A 19,155-nucleotide genomic window follows, 5' to 3' on the forward strand; every position below is an offset into this window, starting at 1 on the left:
ATTTATTAGATGAGAATTGAGACACTAAGAAGTTAAGAAATGAGGCCAGTCACAACAGAGGTTGGTGACAAACCTCAGGTAACGCCTGGAGACCATTCTAGTTCTCTATGGCATACTGCTACTCCAGCTTCAGGAGAGAAACACTATGTGTTTGAAGGAGTCCCTATAGCAGAGACTAATAGAAAATAAAAGCAAAAAATAATGGAGCTTAAAAGATTCATACCTAAGAAGCTGCTTTTGTATCAGAGGTGAGATTGAGGTTCACTGGATCATACTTATAAATCCAAGTGGAACTGATTTTGTTCTCATAGAAGGGCTAAAGAGCAGTGGTTGCATTGAGTCACAATGAAGAAAGAAACTTTTGTGCAGCTTTTGTGGTAAATGAGATCAGACATCACAGCTGCATTAAAGGACCTGATGAAAAGAACCACAAAGGCTGGCTAATATCCAGCAGGCCATCAAGTGGCTGCCATTTCAACATGGGGAAGCAACTGTCTGCAGAAACTGTACAAAATCTTGCTATGGGCAAAAATAAATCCACCCCATGTATAAAGTCACACCAAATGTATTATAATTGCAACCTTAGCAATTTAATCAAAGAATTATTTTCAGTCTAAATCTAATTATTGTAGAAAAATAAAGGAAATTAAAAAAATTGTATAGAAAGTCTAAATAATAATGCTACACTTAAAATCGTTATGCATGCTCATCTAGTACCTCTACCTGCCCCTTTTCCTGGTGTTGTGCTTACCCTTTCACCTCATGTGGCTTCCATCTGGTAGAGGGAGCACAGCGGATTATCGGCATCTGGAGTCCCATGCCTTCAGAAGTATGATGTTGGTGTTATGGTTTGTTCTTCTTTATCTCCTTTTACTTCTTCTGGAAAAAAGAAGCTCGGGCTATTTTTTGCATGTTTTCTAATAAAGTTTTACACCTTTCTTTTTCTTTACTGGCCTGCAACTATTTATTTTGCTTTTTGTGTATCTTAAATACCCATTCTTTCTTCTCTTTTTTACCCCTATGACTAGTCTTGTCCAGCTCCAGGTTTGCATTTCTTTAACTGATCATTGAAAAGTTTTGTATAGCCTTGGAGTCTCCGGTGACAGCCTGTGCCCCATCTCTTACCATCCCCTGCCTCTACTTTACACTGCTGTCAGTGTCTTCACTTCTCAAGGCCGGTGCTGTTCTGCACACTGCAACATTTATGTTAGAGTCATAAAAATATCATTCTAAGCAGAATAACTACTTATTATTAATATCTATGTAACAACTGTTGTTACAACATACAACGCAAAGTAAAACAAATCAGCCCCAGTCCCCTGCCCTTAGAAAAATTGTTGTTACAACTAAATCAAGTAAAAGCAAAGCTCTGAGAAGACTAAGGAAAGTTCAGACAAAGCATGCGTGATAAGCCTCCATCCTGAGGTCTCGTAACACTTGTGATAAAGCCTATGGACTGTTACTAGCAATAGCAATACAGCTGCAGCAGTGTTATTAGTATTACTGGTATGCATACTGTTTATTAACTTCCAATTCTGGATTAATATTTTTATGCTGTAAACTCGTATGTTGCATGCTGTATGTAGTAGCAGAGGTAAAAATATCCAGAAAGGGCATGGGAAGGAAGAAGGAATAGTGCTGACTAAAAAACAGGCTATTGCACCTGAAATCATTAGTAAGTTTTTATGAGCCCAGTTCATAGTCCGCACACACACAGTTCAGACACATTGGGTGTGTACGCTGCAAACAAGGTTGCAAAAACTTGATATTGGAATTATTGTATGACACTTGAATTGAAGGCATAATAGCATAAGGATGACTCCTGATTTTATAGGTTTTTTCAAGCAAGTGGGGAATATTAAGCATCTTCCAATATATGGTCTATAATTATAGAACAGAATAATATTTGAGTTTTTGTCTAGTCTTAGAATAGAAACTATTTAAAGCAGTGTCAGATCATCTGTTTAAAGCATATATTCATGGCAGAAAGAAATGAGCATTTGGCTTTGAAAAAGTAATTTTAATCGATTTTTTCATCAGTACAGTCCAGCATGTTATTCAGAAATGACTTCTTTCAGTAAATGGATTGTGAATCAATAATAGATATAAATAAAGCAGTACTAAAGGCACAACATTCAACAAGCTGCCAATCGGTGGAGCAGAAGACGGCAGAAATCACTATTCCAAGTTGGATGCAAAAATAAATGACAAATGGGCAGATAATACAAAAATATCGACCTTTTAACAGATATTCCAGAGTTCTGTCTGGTCCTAAGAACAACCAAAATATATATTCGATTTTATGTGCTTTATATGAGAGATCAGTATGAGATGGAGTTTTGTTTGAACTCTGTTTTTCACTAAACATTTTCAAGTCTATCCCTCTTAGAATTCACAGAGTTCTTGAAATATAGAGAACGAATTGCCAGGTTGCCAAAGATCTTTCTGTTGACAAGAAAAAAAATTAAAACTAAAGACTTTGTATTATACCTCAAAGAATCAATTCTTGAGATATATTAAATACCCACAATTCCTGTAAAGTCTCTGAAAAGTGGTATTACTCAGCACTTTATAGAATTTGATCTCCAAAAGAAAGAGGAATAAACATGTTTTTTCATGCACACAGATAAAAATGAATTTGTATTAGTTATTGACAACAGGACAATCTTAGTTAAATGTTTCTAGTCGGAACTGAGAACATAACTCATATTGTGTCTATCATAACTGTTAATTATTAATGAATAATCATTTGGGACCTAATAGCTAATATTTCCAGGCCATTTATGTAAATAGTTGCTTTCAACTCTGAGTGTGTCAGCTGCCAGGAATTCAACATCCTTATGTATTTTGTAATTATTAACCATATACTATGTAATCTGAAAAAAATCTCATTACTCTCTTACCCAAACTACAAGCTTTGTATCTGTTCAAAAAAATGTGATTCTCATGGCACAGTTTGGGTCTGCAGATTACACATTCAGTAATGTTTTTTTTTACAAAAATAAAGATAAGGATAGAATATTTGTAACTACTGATGTACAAGTTAGGATTGTATAAGATGGTATCCTCACCAACCATGAGGTTTTAGGTCTTTTCCGAAATAATTTGTTATTTAAATGGCAATTTTGGATAATTACTGCAAACCATATAAATGTCTAATTTCACTTTGAATCCTTCTAAGCCATAATGCTGCAGTAAAAGAGAAACTTGGCTCACAGGATGAGCATATTTGAATTAGTTTTGAATTTGCCACATTTTAATATAGCTGTTCTGTTCTTACTGCCTTACAAGAGAGAATTTCCCATTATATCTTCATAACACCATCTGTTAATAATGTTTATAACAGTACTGCATGGGGGTCAGCTGGGAATGGGGCCCCAAATGTACCAACACTGTCTATAAAACGAAAACTAGTCTCTGCCTGGCAGATTTAATAGACAAAAAGCCTGAAGGAAGCAATAGGGGCAGTGGGAACAATGAGATGGCCACATACAACGTACCATCTTTACTTTTGTTTTCATTGAATGTTTCTGTTCTTTTCCTGAGGCTCTGTTATGAAAGAATTGAGTAGACAGCAAGACCGCAGTAACAAGGACACAGACCAAGCTATAGCAAGCAGCCTATCAAAACACATCAGAGATTTCAGAATGCAAACTTCAAGAAAGCAATCCAGTGGTACTGCTGGTTTCTAGATGTGCCTCACTTATTTTTCCCTACACAGCCCATGATCAGCCCAGTACTACCTTAAGTCTTGCACCCCTACACGCTCTCGATGAGGAGGATGGACTTTCTTATTTAGTACCTACTCCCTAAGAGGCTAAAAATTCAGTGATTTTGTGCTTTCAGTGTATTGGTTACTTAGAAAGCATTGCTATTTTATAATTAGAAAACGGAAAGGTAAAAACTGACTCAGGAAAACTGGAAACATAAGCACATCTACAGTATCCTTTTTTTGTAATCTATAAACCACTTACTCAAGCTATACATGTAATACTTCTTTCATTATTTTTTAGTAAGAAATGAATGCATTACCCCATCCTTGTTAATAAACCTTTCAAATTATTGGATCAATATTAACAATTATTTTGAACACACTTTAGAGGCATATGAGCATAAGACACATACTCATTATAGCAAAGCAGTCTCAGGCATCCTTGTATTCAATGGTTTTGGCAACACCAGTACAGACAAGTGAAAGCCCTTTTCACATTGTATCTCCCAAAGCATTCCAGCACATTAATGTTTAGGAGGGGGAAAAAAAAAGACTCTAGAACTGTATCTGAGATGTAATTTATTTTTTCAAAATTCAATCAGATGAGTGTAAGGTCCATTTGTATCCAGTTTTAACACCTGCCTGTTCCCGTACGTGCCGTGCTTGACACGAACACCTGCTTCCACGCATTTGGCATTGGCAGCCAGTTCTTTTTCGCACAAAGTCACGAATTGAGAATAAAGTTCCAACCCTTTTTCTTTTTCAATGTTTGCATGGTACTGCATCTTTCTTCCCTTTGGTTTACCGCCTAGGGTAGCTTGGGGTATGATAAGTACATCGCCCGGTAAATCAAGAACAGAAACAAACTCGCCGTTTTCATTTTCACTTAATTTAACATTCAACAGCATATTGACTGAAAATAAAAATAAAATAAGAGTTAGTATAACTGAACTAAATTAAAAAGGACATCATAAACAAGATTCAAAAAATATTTTGACGTATGACTACTCAAGTAAAAGAAACTGCTTATTAACTAAATGAAACATGGACAGTCAATAAATACTATTAACCAACTAATATGCCTGAATATTATGAGGAATGTTAAGGATATGTATATTAATATCAGACGTCTAAAGTTTTATTTTTGGGGGAAGTGATTTGCTATCTAAAATCCTCAAGTAGATTCTAGTTTGACACTCCCAAAAGAATCCAGAGAAGGGTGCACTTAGTGGCCCTTACTAAACTGCCTGATACTCAAATAGGCAGCATTTGCACAACGCTACAAATTGTAGGAGACAACATCATCCTCAGCGCACCTTGAGAGAGCTTTGTGCCCTGACTGTCTTTTCACGCTGGTTGGAGTAGTTCGCAGCAGGACCCAGCAATAATCTGTGCTGAAGGCACAGCTCCACAGTTTGGTCTCAAATGAAGTGAGCGTCCTTCAGCCCTCCACTTGGAGATGTGCAGGGGTCAGTTTGTCTTTTGAGAAAGGAAGTGGCAGGAAGGTCAGCTGCAATTTGGCTTATAAGCCAGAATATATAAACTTCCAAATAAAATCAGTGCATTTACTAACATTAGATTTTCCATGTTTCTGTAACAAACCAAGTCATTACCCCAAAACTTTCTCGAACTCTGTAAAAGCTGTGAGGATATTAGTTATGCCTCCATGTTTAATGCTATTTGAAGCAAAAACAGCTGAGCTGTGATTCAGGAATCAAAAACACACAATTAAACATATTCAAAATATATTTAGGAAACAATATGCTGTAAACCAGGCACTCAAGGAGGATGGTCATAGATGAATGTCCTCATAGGAAACATAGAAAACTTTCTTTTCCTGGCCTGTTTCAGCTGCCCCACAGCTGGACATGTAATTATTCTCACGTAACATTCTTGTGAAACTCTCACTAGCACAAAATAAATTTTCATATCATAGATTTAAATACACTCAAATATTTCAACTTTATTTAGTGTCTCAGAAAGACTGTGCCCCCCAAGATCTGGAGAGAACCCCACAGCATCTCCTCTCAGCATTTTCAATAGCACCCGTATTTGTGCACTGCTTGGCCCACCCATTACCCTGAAATAGACTATCGTTACACAGCCTTTTGCCAAATCACTAATATCAGCCAGCCACAGAAAAGGGATACTTTTATCTGGAATACATGGCATCACACATTCTTCCAGGTGATCCAGTGCTACTGATAAAAGAAAGCAGGGAGAAGAAATGAAATAAGAGTGGAAAAAAAAAAACAAAAAACAAACCCAACTAAAACCCAAAAACAAACAAACAAAAATCAAGCCAAAACAGCAGTGAAGACAGAAATCACTACCATTTGACCCGATCCATAGCATCTTCTCTGCTTTTACGTAAATGTTAAAGTGTATGTGGAAAAGAGGGCAAGAACTGCAGATATTGTTGTTATCACTTTTGAACCAGAAAACTGCACTAGAAATGCTAACAGTGTATATAGTACTACTGAAACGAGATGGGAGGGACACTGTTTAGTCATCCACCCAACTCCCTCTACTGGCTGTAATTTTAAATATCCTGCACATACAGTGAGATCAGTGTCAAAACACTTATCAAATCAAGCCATGAATTATTTGAAATTCAGTTCTGTCCTGGACTGAACCTGTTGCCTGATACATGTAATATGTTAAACAGTAGGTGCAGTATTTTCTCTGTTTGCTAGAAGGTTATCATCATGGGAATTGATTTTCTTAAGTTAGTCCTGAGCAGATGGACAGAGTGAGAGGCCTGGGCAACTGTCAAATGAAATAAGATAGACCAAACTGTTCTTTTAGGCAGGTGATTGATTTAGAATGATACCATCTCATGGTTTCTTGACTCCTACTTGTCCAAATAGTGGCTGCCTTCTCTGTCTCTGCTGCTTTTCTTCTTTTTCAAATACAAGAATTTAGAAGGGTTATATCATACCAATTTTTGGAATGAGATCCCCATCAGCACCTTTGAAGAAGCATATGTAGATAACAAGCCCTCTCTGGATCTACAAAAGATTACAGAAATATATGTCAATATTTCTCATTCTCCACAATGCATACTTATAAAAACTGGTATCAAAAATCACAAAACCACACAAGTTCTGAGAATAATTTTAGTTATTTAGCACAGTGTTTTAGTATAGCTTCAGACACTAAATTTACATGCTGTGGAAGCTTATAAGGTATATACTGATTATCTGCACAATGCTTCTACATACAAGTAAGCCAATTTATTAGGTCCACGTGATGCCGAATTTTGTTGGAATGCACTAAGTATTAACATAGACAAGGTGACAAGATGAATTAGTGTACTTAAATCCATCATGGAAATAATTTCAGCTTTTTTTTTTTGCTATCAAACATAGAGTTAAAATAATTTTCAAGTTTCTTTCCAATTATGAAGCACGACAAACACCACAGGACTTTTATGAACTGAATTTTATTTTGGCGTTAAAAGTAATCTAGCACAACATAATTCTAAAAAAATACAGAGTCTGTTCATTAAAGATTTAAATATGATGACCAACAGCTGTGAAGTTGTTTGGAATACTGTTAAGTTGTCCAAAATATTATTTATCAGTCTGTGTATTATCTTACTGGTGAAACAGAACCCTTCCCCTGATTGGTATATCCACAGAGTAAAGGATATGCCACTTCCTTAGCATTCAGAGAGACTACTTGTAAGAACCATGTAGTTGAGGGAAGAATTAGGTCTGTACTGAGTAGAAAGCACAAGAAAATTCTTGTGTAGCTTTTCTGCTCTCTTGGTTAGTTCTCAAGGAATGCATGAGCAACAACTCATGCTTCATTAAGACAAACAGATAAGCTCTGCAGCCAATGCAGAGGTACACCTGAATGGCTGAACTGTCTCATGCACAAGTACACCTGAATGGTGTAACTTCTTCAGGAAGAAAACCCCAAAAGGCATACAATATCCACAGACATATAGTATATAAAAAACTCCCACTGCTCTGTCAAGAATAAGTATCTTAATATTTTTATTAGAAGAAATATAGATGTCAGCTTATGAAATGCCACTGAAGAGATGTTAAATAGATTGGGACAGGAAGACGCCATTAATATCAACATTATCAAAGCAAAAAGATAGCAAATGTGAAGAGTTTCTAAAGAATACCGTTATTTATTTTTTTCCTTTTATTTGTTTTTCTTTCTCATTTTCTCTAAAAGATAAAGGTTTTTGGTTAAGAAAACTTAGCTGTACACATAAGATTTTATCCCCTTGTTATTGCAGAGATTAAACAAAATGCTCACAGCAATGACTGAGAAAAGCTATGCCTTCTCAACTATTTTTTTTTAGTGACTAACTTCTGAAAAAAGAGAATGCTCTTTGTAGTCAAAATGTCATGTGCTGAGAACTTTCAAATGCTTTAAATGGCTCCTTTCAAAACTCATTTTGACCACTATGTTATATTTATACGGGTTCCCAAATGACTGCCATATTTCATAAACACTGTAACAAATTTGATGGCCTGAACCTCAAATGACGTTTCAAACCATCTGTTCAAATTAGAGGGAGAAATGCAGGCTGCCAAATATTACACATCCTTACATGTTTAGCTGAATATTAACTCCAGAAACAGACCAGGGTGAGGATATTAATAGATAATAACAATGCACACATACCTACTAATAAAAATGTTTGTGATAAAATAGGTCAAATGCGTTTACATTGCATACGTCTGACCATGGCATTAGAAATAAGTGATGCCATGATATAGCACACACATCACAGAAAATAATTTTAATTCTGGGACTTGTGACAGTCTCTTTTTTGCACAGTCTCACTTACAGAAGTAACAATATTCTGCAAACAGCTCCTTTAAAGAGACAAAAGAGAAAATAAAGTGACCCCTGCAAGTCCTATAGCCTGACAGCTACAGATTAAGTAACAACATTCATTATTTTTCCAGCCTCTATCATTATTTGATGCCTGGTTTTGAATATCCAATTTATCACAAGATGAAACATGCATATTGAGGAGAATTAGAGATACAGGAGGTTAAATGAAAAGAGAATTAATTCAGAGACAAGTTAAAGGTTCTAGAGGACGTTTCTATTTGTACTGCATTGATACGGTCTTCTAGACCGTTTCTCAACCGTGGTATAGTTAAAAACTATTCAACTACTTGCAAGCTGAAACTTATGGTTTCAGCTATGACTGAAAACTGTGGCTGAACACTATTTTCAATACATGTGCAGCCACGTTTCAACTTCTTGTTAGGTCTTCCTCTGCTCTTTAGTTTTCTTAATTCAATGGAAGATGTAAAATTGAACATTACAAGAGCAAACCTAATAATAACAACGTATATCAGTCTGACCTTATATCAGTGTTTCAGGTGTCCTGAGATTTTTGCTCATTGCCAGTGTAAGGAATGGTGTAGGGATAGGTGCAATTGTGCAAGAATTTGTAACGGAAGGCTAGAACTTGTTTTTCCTAGGAAGACTGCAAAATGCCCTCCCAAACAGGTTACATTTTTTTCCCCTTCCTTCCGCATTTCAGAGAAAGTTGCAGGGAGAAGCTGTGAGCAAGCTCTCTCTCTCTCTGTGGTATGCAGAGAGACAACATGTTTGCACACATGTACAAGGCCTCCTCAGGCCAGAGGTGGAGGGAAGAAGAGAGAGATGATACAAAATCCTTGGAGAAGGGGAAGGGAGAGCACTGCTTTTTTTCCCTGGGGGGCCCAGTGTGTGCAGCATCATTAAGAAGTGGTCCTTGCATCTGAAATAAACAGTTTTTTTAATCCTTCCACTGCCTTGGCATTCCTGGGAAGAATACCTGTGTATGTGTTACCTTACAAACAGGAACGTGTAAACCTTTTGAACCAAAGCAAAACCACTGCCATTACTGAAGGTCCTCTGTATCAAAGTCTATTGAATGCTCTTCAGAGCACAAAAAAATCAAGTAAAATAACACAAATAAGATGGTAATAAATTCAACATGCTGATGTGCAAGCAGCCACTGCAAGGAACTTTCACAGTGATAGGTAGGCAGCTGGGCAGGGAAGTTGTGCTCTACGTGGATTTACCGTTATCAGTAAAATGCCTACATATATAAACTAGCAAATAAAGTTAGTTTGCAACGCTGGCATTTATTATACAATTGTCCTAAGTAATCATCAGATCAGGCCACCTGAATTATGAAGGGCTGAAGTACCCAGCCCTTAGACCATACAGCCAGCCTTTGCAATGCTGCCTCCAAATGCTGCTTTTTAGCTCTTGTGCAGGAAAAAAACAAATAATTGACTCATTCCTCACCCTCCTTACTAAACACATTCATCTGAATTTTTCAGGATATTATTAGGAAAACCAAAATATTCTGCAAAATATTAACTCAACTGTACCTTTTTTTTTTTTTTTTTACTTCCCCCCTCACTCTGGAAATTGCAGTGGATAATGAAAACAGAGATACTTGTAATCCCTAGAAAGCTAGTTAGTGAAACTTGCATAAATTATTCTTTGATATTTCCACTTCAAGTTTAGATTTGCTACCCTGTGGAAAGATTTCTTCATATGTCTTTTATTCAAGTGGAGCAAAGAGAGATTACATCATCTGCCACGGGTCAGAGAACAAGTCTGTGCCTGGTACTTTGCACCTCTTTTTGCTATATTAACCAGAAGACAAATCAAGGGAAAGAAGATAAGGAAAAGGCATTTTTCATTGCATGAAGTGTAGGCACTTTATGTGTACACTTTAAGTGTACACTTTTTAGCTGAATATTCATTTTACATTTCTTTTCCCCCATAGTTGTGAAATACACCAAACCACACCTTATTTCCACTCTACCTTTATAAGGAGAATTCCTTGTTTTCCTCCTAAGTATTTTGCTGTATACATACACTTTTTATGGAGGTTATCTAACCAACATTTCTTCATAAACGAGACATCCAATTCCCAGGAATCCTCAACAGGCCCAAAAAACTCAATCACGAAAACACAACGAAGGCAGTGATTCATGTGTAAGTATAGAGTACACTCCTAACCTTTTTGCAGATAAAGAACATCTGCTCTGAATCTCCTTAAGTACCTACAGGGGTCTCCTACAGCTCAAAAGCTATTAAAAACCACCCACATAATATGCTATTTATAGTATGCTAGAAATGTCTCAAGGTGAGGACCTACTTTTAAGTTGTTATAAAACATCAGGAACACACTGGCTGATGTAAATAACAGTCGATGGGACCTTTATATTTTTGCACTGACATGCATATATAGTGCCTATATATATGTGCATATATAACATGACCCTACCACAAAACATCAGCAGCAGTTTCCTTCTAATGACCTCTACAGTAGTCATACTAAAGAATGCATTGCTTCCCATGGTTTTTTTTCCTGCATGGTGACTTCTCTTAAAAAGCACCAGGTATTCAAGAAAGATTCCTAATTACCCATGACAAATATTAGGATGGTTCATGTCCAAAAAATATCTGCTGCTGAGACCACCCAAATCTCTTGCAGATTCTTTTAGTGCTTCCTATTACTTTCCCAGGGATTTTGCTTAGTCTGTTAAAAACTTCAAATACGAGATACAAACTGCAAACCTCCTTGTAACAGAGTTGCTCATGATATCTCTCAACTATAACAACTTTAAACTCTTTTCAGACAGTTTAAAAGACAGCTAGCAAAATTGCTTTTATTTACTAGATGTACAACTTCTTCTGAGATTAGCAAGATAGAAATAGTTTATTTTTCCTATGCTAATTTATGCTAGGCTGAGCAACATTCACTGTAATTAACCTTACACTGGGAGGGTAATCATGCAATACACACAGATGCACTTCAGCCAAACATTCTGGTTTCTCAGACCATCCTGCAGAAACTAGGTCTTATGGATCCACCTGACCCTTCGGCACAAAGAGAGAGAAACTTTAATGTTAAGGTGAAAGACAAATAGTGAACTCTTTTCAGATTTGTTGAATGACCTCATTAACCCTTTACACATGCTACAATTTTTACTTTTTAGAAGTTATGAGAGTGATGGTATTAAGCCTCTTCTGTCTTTAAGGACAAAAGACAAAACCAAAAAATCCCCAAGGCTAAATAGGTGACGCCAGCACAGATGAATTATTCTAGTGTAGGTAACCCATAAACAGTGACAACTACAGCAGGACAGTGCATCCCACAGGGCAGTCTTCATGCTTTGGTTAAGAGCCCAGGGCTGTATGCACAGCACTTGGCCCAAAGAGCCTGCAGAGCTACCTACCTTTCCCAGCAGAAGACCTTGGGAGGAAAATAAGAAAAATACGTTTCCCTCAACTTGTGTGGTTGTCTATACCCTAATTTTCATTTCTGGTTGGTAGTCTGTTAAGAAAAACCCCAACATCAGAACTACTTATACCATAGCCCCATTGCCCTACCTGGCCTTTCCTCTCCAAGCGCACACTATCACACAATAAACAAAGCCGGCAGCTGAGCCCACCAGCCAAGGTTCTGGTGCCTCTGTGAAAGTGTATTTAAGAACAGAAGGAACAACGCGGTTAGAGCGAAAGGAGGTGTGTGGTTGAGCAGTCGTGGTCCCGAAGAGACTACAGCATGCGGAGAACCTCTGCTGGAGCCCAGGGAAGGGGAAGGAGCAGCAGGGACAAACCGCTGTGCACCGGCCTCAGCCTGCTGTGCTGCTCGTCCCTCCGCTGAAGGGGCTGAGCGCAGCCTCGGGTGATAACGAGAGGGTGCGGGAAGGGCTCGAGAGTGGAAATCAAGGTCAGGGTGGGAGAAGTGTTTGAACTGAAGCTTAGCCCGGAAAAGGAAGAAGGGGGGGGGGGGGAGCTCCTCAAATCTCTAAACGCCCAGCCTCGCTTCCCGCCGGCGCACGCGCTCAAGGGACGGAGCGTTCTCCCTGTGCCCGGCCCGGAGCGGCCCCGAGCCGAGCGGAGAAGGGAAGGGGCGACGCCGGGGGCGCGGCCCGCAGCCCACGTTACCTCCACCCACTGGGCCTCGGCGCCGCTCTCGGGCGGCCGCACCTGCAGGCGAGCGGACAGGCTCTGCTGCAGCAGCGCCCGCGCCCGCGCAGGCCCCGCCGCCGCCGCCATGGCGGGCCCGCAGGGCTGTGGGCGGGCTCGGCCCCGCGTCCCGCCCTCCCGGCCCCGCGGGAATGGTGCTCCCAGCGGTGCCCGCGGGGCTGCGGGCTGCGGCCACGGGAGGGGGCGGGCGGGATTCTGCTGGAGGTACAACGGGGGCTTCTGATCTGCCAGTGACGTCTATGGAGGGGGCTGGCAGCACGGATACAACCTTTGGAACAGAATTGAACGAAGTATTGCTACAGCTGAAATTATCATGTCCTTCAGCTACCAGGAAGTGGTTTCTTATTTTGATGAGAAATGAAAGGTCTCCTTATCTTCTGGGGGGGAACGTTACATGATTATGAGAAGTGAAATACAATGTGCAGTTTATGTGTGGAAAAAAACCCTGAATATTGTTTGTTACTTCTTTTTAAAAAAAGTTTGTGTTTCAGGTGATTGAGAAGAATCTATCAAGTTGGATCATTTATCTTCAATGATACTGCATTGAGGCAGAGGAAACATAAATGCAGTTAAAAGGGATCCAGACAGCTAATGATTAAAATCATGTGGGGAAAAAAAAGTGCATAGTTTTGAAATGAGATTCCACTGCTAGTGGGAAAAGTTACAGTATTGCAACTGCTTCTTTTATTGTCTTCCAGGTCTTGGGCTATGTAGCCTGATACTCCATGAACAGCTCCAAAACTGGAAGAGTTATGTCTTCCTCGCATGTGTTAATTTTGACAGAGACAAGTTTTGACTAATACTGGCTTCATCGATGTCAGGATAGAATGATGAAGAATTCAGCCTCTCTCTCTGAGCTAATTTTAAGACAAGTTTTTATTTTTACAATTATGTTTAAAAAAAGGGAAGAAAAATATTTAATACATAGCAGTGTGAGTAAGAAGCCAAATCTTAGTACCTGGCCTCAATCATAGAGTAAGATTACCAAAGATTACTATTGCAGAGCAAGGACCAATATGCACTTGTGAATAGTCAATATCACACATAAGGATATATTCAGCTTCTGTCTGCCATTTTAAAAAGAAGATTTTTAATGAGTGTTCAGTGAGGTTGCTCTTCCCAAAGCAAACCTTCATGGAAGAGCAGGAAATTGCACTAGGTGGTTAGTGTATAAGGTAGCTCATTTTTGCTAGCTGTAGGGTATTGTAAAGTATGAGCTGTTTTTATTTAAACTCAGCTAATTTTATTTAAAATACCTTCTGTTCATTTACTTGAAAGCTGTATCCCCAGTCTCATTAAGAAGAGTTTAATGAGGTAGAAATCCATTAAAAATGGATTAAAATGAGAGGGGTTTTCCATATATATTTGCAATATAAATGGATTGTTAAGTAAAATGGATTTTACTACGGTCTGAGCAAATTATGTAAGCAGATTATAAAGGAATATTAATATATAAGGATATTGATTGTTTTTTCAGTGCATTGCCATTATTTACATCAGGATGTGATGGTGAACATTTATTCATGTACAAGTTTCAACACACACAAATGCCTGTGAAACAGTACATAGAAAAAATTGTATGACATCATCATTTATTTATGGATTCTTGGTGGAATTATGTCATATTTTCCTTGGGAAGCCAAATTAATTCTGCCACATCATGAATTTTTTTATTATCACACAGGTCGATCATTAGATTAAGAGTCTCTCTTTGTACGCCCAAGAATGATAGTAAATTTGTTGGTTAAATTTTAGGTGTGAATTTGATTGTGAGTTTTGTATAGAAAAACACCTCTTGACACCTAAAGAATATATCTGTGCATAAAATGTATTGGTATCTTTATCAGTTACGATATAAAGACATTTTTCTACATGTTTTGGATTTGAGGTCGAACATTTCCTTGTTGTCACTGGAGAAGAAAGTAGGTATTTTGGAAATGGTACCCAGAAGGTATTTGTAGTTATTTTCACATCAGTTCTCTTTCAGAGGGGCAGATTGCAATCTTGCAAATTTCAGTGGCTTTGTGTCTTTCCTTACCCTTTGCGTGAATGGTCATGTGTCTGAGTTCAAGAAGGGTTCGGACAACACTCTTAGGCACATGGTGTGATTTTTGGAGTGTCCTGCACAGGGCCAGGTATTGGATTTGATGATCCTCATGGATCCCTTCCAACTCAGCATATTCTATGATTCTATGCATATTTGGAATGAATACTTTTGTCAAGAGGTGGTTGGATGCTGGGAGCTCTACCTCTGCAGGGACTTATCTTTCTCTTCTTTTATAAGAGGAAGAAATGCTAGAGGTCTTTCCGTACCAAAATGATCACAATCAGTTGAATTCTTCCCTAGTGATGATGTTTTATTGTTGTTGTTAGGATTAAGTTTGGTGCTGCATACCATTTGCCAGGGGCAGTAGTTGACTGGACCTTTGAAGGAACAAGATGTATCTGGGATGTTATTCCCTTTTCTATCTGAAACATCAATGCTGAAGCAACAGGTCAATCCCTCAAAGAAATAATAATAAAAAAAAAACCCTGTGTATCTTTACTCCAAGATGTTTAAGCTGCCACAGGACAGCTCAGAATGTTAGTGTGATTTGGCTTTGAAGTCATGTTTATAATCTTACATCTTGAACGGAGCAAGTCCTTCATTTTCTTTTAGATGATGATCCATTTTTCTTCTTTTTTTCTTGCAGTTATTTTGCTTCTCTTTTTGAGCTACTTGCCTTATCACAGATAGCACGAGTAGGTTCTTTGACTCTTCTATTTGGTGTTTTTTGTGGCGTGTTTCTCAGTCTAGTTCAAGACCCAATTAAGCTTTCTAAATCCTCAGAATTGTTAGCTGAAATGCCAATTAGCTGAAAGAGACAAGATGTTGCTCAACAGTGATGTGGCTGCAGAGAGGATTAGCTGGTGGTGTTAGAATCATTTTACAGTCTAAGACACATGATGACTATTTAGTACTGACTTCTTCTATTCAAAGCATTGTCCAGACATAAAGGTCAGAAAAATGTCTGCCTCCAACCACCATCCTCCTTCCTAGGATATTTAAATAAGGAAAGCAGAGAGGGCATAAAGAATTTCCCTAGTACAAGGTAGACAGCAGAAATAAGATGGAATAGCAGTCCTGTCACTCCAAGACCACAAGTATTGCACAATGCCTGTGTACAGCTACCAGAAACGGCTCTTCCAGAGAAGACATGGGATAAAGACTATCACCCACTTTGCCTTCCAAAATGACCCCCAGCATTCAAAATAACCATTGCAGACTTACGGGTAAGACGATTGAGAGAAAGAGATGATAATGTGATTTTTATTTCTCTGGTTTGTGACATAGCTCTGAGGAAGCTTCTTCAGCCCTGGTTCTGTGGCATCAATGTTGGTACACCTCTTTAGCTCTCCCAGCAGACCTAACCTAATGTTTCCACGAAAGTCAGAATTGTTTGCAGGGAAAGATGGTGTTCCTGTTGTGGAAGTGCAATTCTGTGATTTGAGCAGTTGATTTTATCTGTGTTTAAAGAATGCAGCAAAAATTGAATACACTATTAAAAACAGATTAGTATTTTGTTTAGTCCTGCATACAATTACTAAACAGATACTGAAATGTGTTAGAGGAATCAAAACTTAATTAAATTTATGAACAAAGTAACTGATTTGGTGTGAACACTGCGTCAGGTACAATTACTGTTTTTCCATATGAGAAGCAGAATCTGGATCTATTAAGGGAAAAAAAAGTATCCAGATAAGACACACAGTGTACTTGCTTACTTCAGGCCAGCTTTGATCTGTCAGCTTCAGCTTCTTGTGCGCTGTGTGGAGCTGCTGGCCACGCATCAGTGCAGAGCCTGGCACCGTTCTGGCAGCATGACAGGCAGTGGTTCTGCTTTGCTTCAAGACACTGAGCTAACCCATGCCTGACTGATCTAGAGGGGTGTTGCAAACTGGGTGCCTCCTGATGGAGCGGGTATTTAGATCAGGCACAGTGGAGTACGGGTGCTACATTCTTTATTGTCCCACATTCGGGGTTGGTCTGGTGCGGGCCCAGGGTGACTCTCCACCAAGTGTTTGTGCTGTGTTCCACAGCCCCTGTATTATTGGCCTGTGTTATGCTCCTGCCATGTAAAGGAAATAAAATCTGTTCTCTTTCCTGGGCACTGCTGCATCATTGCTCTCTTCTTGTTAGTTAATCCCTTTATTTTTCAACTTCAGTGAGAAATTTTGATGATAATGTGAGGATGTTGCTGTAGACAGAAATGTGTCAATATCTTCCAGGAGCTGAAACTTGAGCTTTCATGTGTTCAATAGATGACATATGTAACATTATCAGAGTGTTGGCATTGAACCTCATGTTATTAAAAATGTACATGGAATGAGATGAGGCTTTTTCTGCTCCTTTCACAAACACTATGAGAGGTCATTTATTATTCTCTCTGTACCTGGAGGACTGCTTCCCTCCAGTTACTGTTGAGTGTGCAGGCATAATAAGGCTGCATGTCACTTTTTTTTTTTTTTAATTTATATGGATGACTTTCAACGTAAAACTTACCACAGCTTCAGGCCAAAAGCTTCCTCCTTGAGTCACAGCTCCTGTCACTTTTTCCCCTCAGGCATACTGATCCTTAGTTAGTCAGGAGAGAATGCACACACAAATGATAGGTCATTAGGAAATTCTCTGAATGACAAACCTCTGAAGTCATCCCAAGAACTATTTTGCCATGCATCATGAAGAAACTCGGTGAGTTGGTGGCCATGCTAATTATATGTTTGGTCTGACATTTATCAGTAGTTGGAACTATTGTTCCCAGAACACAACAACCTCTTTTGCAGCATAGTTCAACAAGATTGCCAGAGCTGAGTAAGCCAAGCAGGGTTGACAGATCTTGGTATTTTATTCCCTTCAGTGTATGAACATCGCAATGCAATGCTGTGCCACAGCACACCATCATATACTGATACAGTGTTGTTGATCTATGGGCTTCCCTTAAAATTATATTTTGGGAACTTACTCCCCTTAGAACAAATAGCAACTGTAGGACTTTCATTTACCATATATATATATATATATAGTCATTTTATTATTTTAACCAACACACGTAGAAGGTGATCTTGGGGGGAAAAAGCAGATGTTTAATGCAGTGAGCTAAATAATAAAAGATTGTAAATTATTCATGAAGTCAAATAAGATAATAGACCACATGGTAAGAAATAATGTAGCTTCCTGATATGACTTCCAATGTAGTTTAACATGTCAAAGAGCTTCTAGTGTCAAGAATTGTACTTTAATTTTTAATTTTCACACTTTCTCAAAGCACAGATTTTTTAATGCATGTTTCTGAACTCATTTGGGGTGCTACAATCAGTTTTTTATTAGATTCCTCAGAAGCACTGCAATGACAAGAAGATTTTTCACATAATCTTTGGTTTTTTGCTTTTTTTAAAGATGTTAGGGAGTCAGTTTCTGTCTTTTACAATAGGTGCTAAATAGCTGCCACAAAGTGGCAATATTTGATGTTATAAAGGAATAGAAAAATAATATTTGGTATAACTTTTTCTTAAAGAGCTTTTTATTTCACAGATAATTCTTAGAACTGCTGGGGGCATATATTTTTATGATTACAGGATAAAACAATTACTCTGTAACTTGGGATATTTGAATATCAATTACAGATATTTAATCTTTCCTTGGATACTCTGTTGCCCATAGGACAAAAAATAATCATGTCTTCATAGTAACAGTATGAATGAGGGACACATCTAGATTAAAAAAGTCCTTCATTTTTGTGCCCACAAATAAATTCCAGCACAAATATGACATTTTAGGTCCTGTTACAGAGAACACAGATCTAACTAATGCACTCTGGAGCTTGGAGTATGATTGAGCTCAATTTCAGGTAAACCTCTAGGCTATATCTGTACCAGAAAGAATCAGTAGCAGGAAATATCCTTGGCCACTGCAACGGTTCCTGGTCTCACTCACTAACAAAAAAAATTTGGTCCGGGTTCAGCAGTTAAGAACCAGTTAAGAACTTCTGGCTCAATGTAAAACCCTGAAGAAGAGTTACCTTCACAGTTCAGGATTAACTATAGGATTGTGTTCCAGGGATCGGTGCTCTGGCTTCTCAGTGGTGGAGTGCCTCACAGTTCTATATGATAGTGCTTCAAACAGTTCGCACAGACACAGTAAGTGTTCTTAGATCACATTTATTTTAGCAGAGATTGGTCCTTGCTCACCAACCTCTGAAGCAAGTTGCTAGTGTAAGTGCTTCATATTGGGTAAGTGGTCCATATACACCTCAAGCGCATCAATGCCCTTCTGAAATACCTTGCACTGGTTTAGAACATTGACCAGATTTTAAAAATAATTACTAAACACCAAAACCAGTAAAAACTGATGTAGTGTTTCAATCAGCCTCACTGGTCAAATAAGATTAATTTGTTACACAGAATTCATTTAGGCT

General features: G+C 38.4%; 1 protein-coding gene across 1 annotated transcript; it reads right to left on the reverse strand.

Moving 5' to 3' along the window:
* Positions 1 to 1,999: 1,999 nt before the first annotated feature.
* On the reverse strand, positions 2,000 to 12,769 carry DTD2 (D-tyrosyl-tRNA deacylase 2 (putative)). The gene is made up of 3 exons (XM_027878778.1): positions 12,659 to 12,769; positions 6,654 to 6,723; positions 2,000 to 4,625 (listed from the first exon to the last, which is right to left on the reverse strand). The coding sequence occupies exons 1-3, from the start codon at positions 12,767 to 12,769 to the stop codon at positions 4,300 to 4,302; spliced, it is 507 nt and encodes a 168-aa protein (XP_027734579.1). The 3' UTR covers positions 2,000 to 4,299.
* Positions 12,770 to 19,155: the final 6,386 nt, after the last annotated feature.

Source organism: Empidonax traillii, unplaced genomic scaffold (assembly GCF_003031625.1).
Source record: "Empidonax traillii isolate 1590-97213 ecotype Southwest subspecies unplaced genomic scaffold, ASM303162v1 scaffold45:size3623477, whole genome shotgun sequence".
NCBI classification, from domain to species: domain Eukaryota; kingdom Metazoa; phylum Chordata; class Aves; order Passeriformes; family Tyrannidae; genus Empidonax; species Empidonax traillii.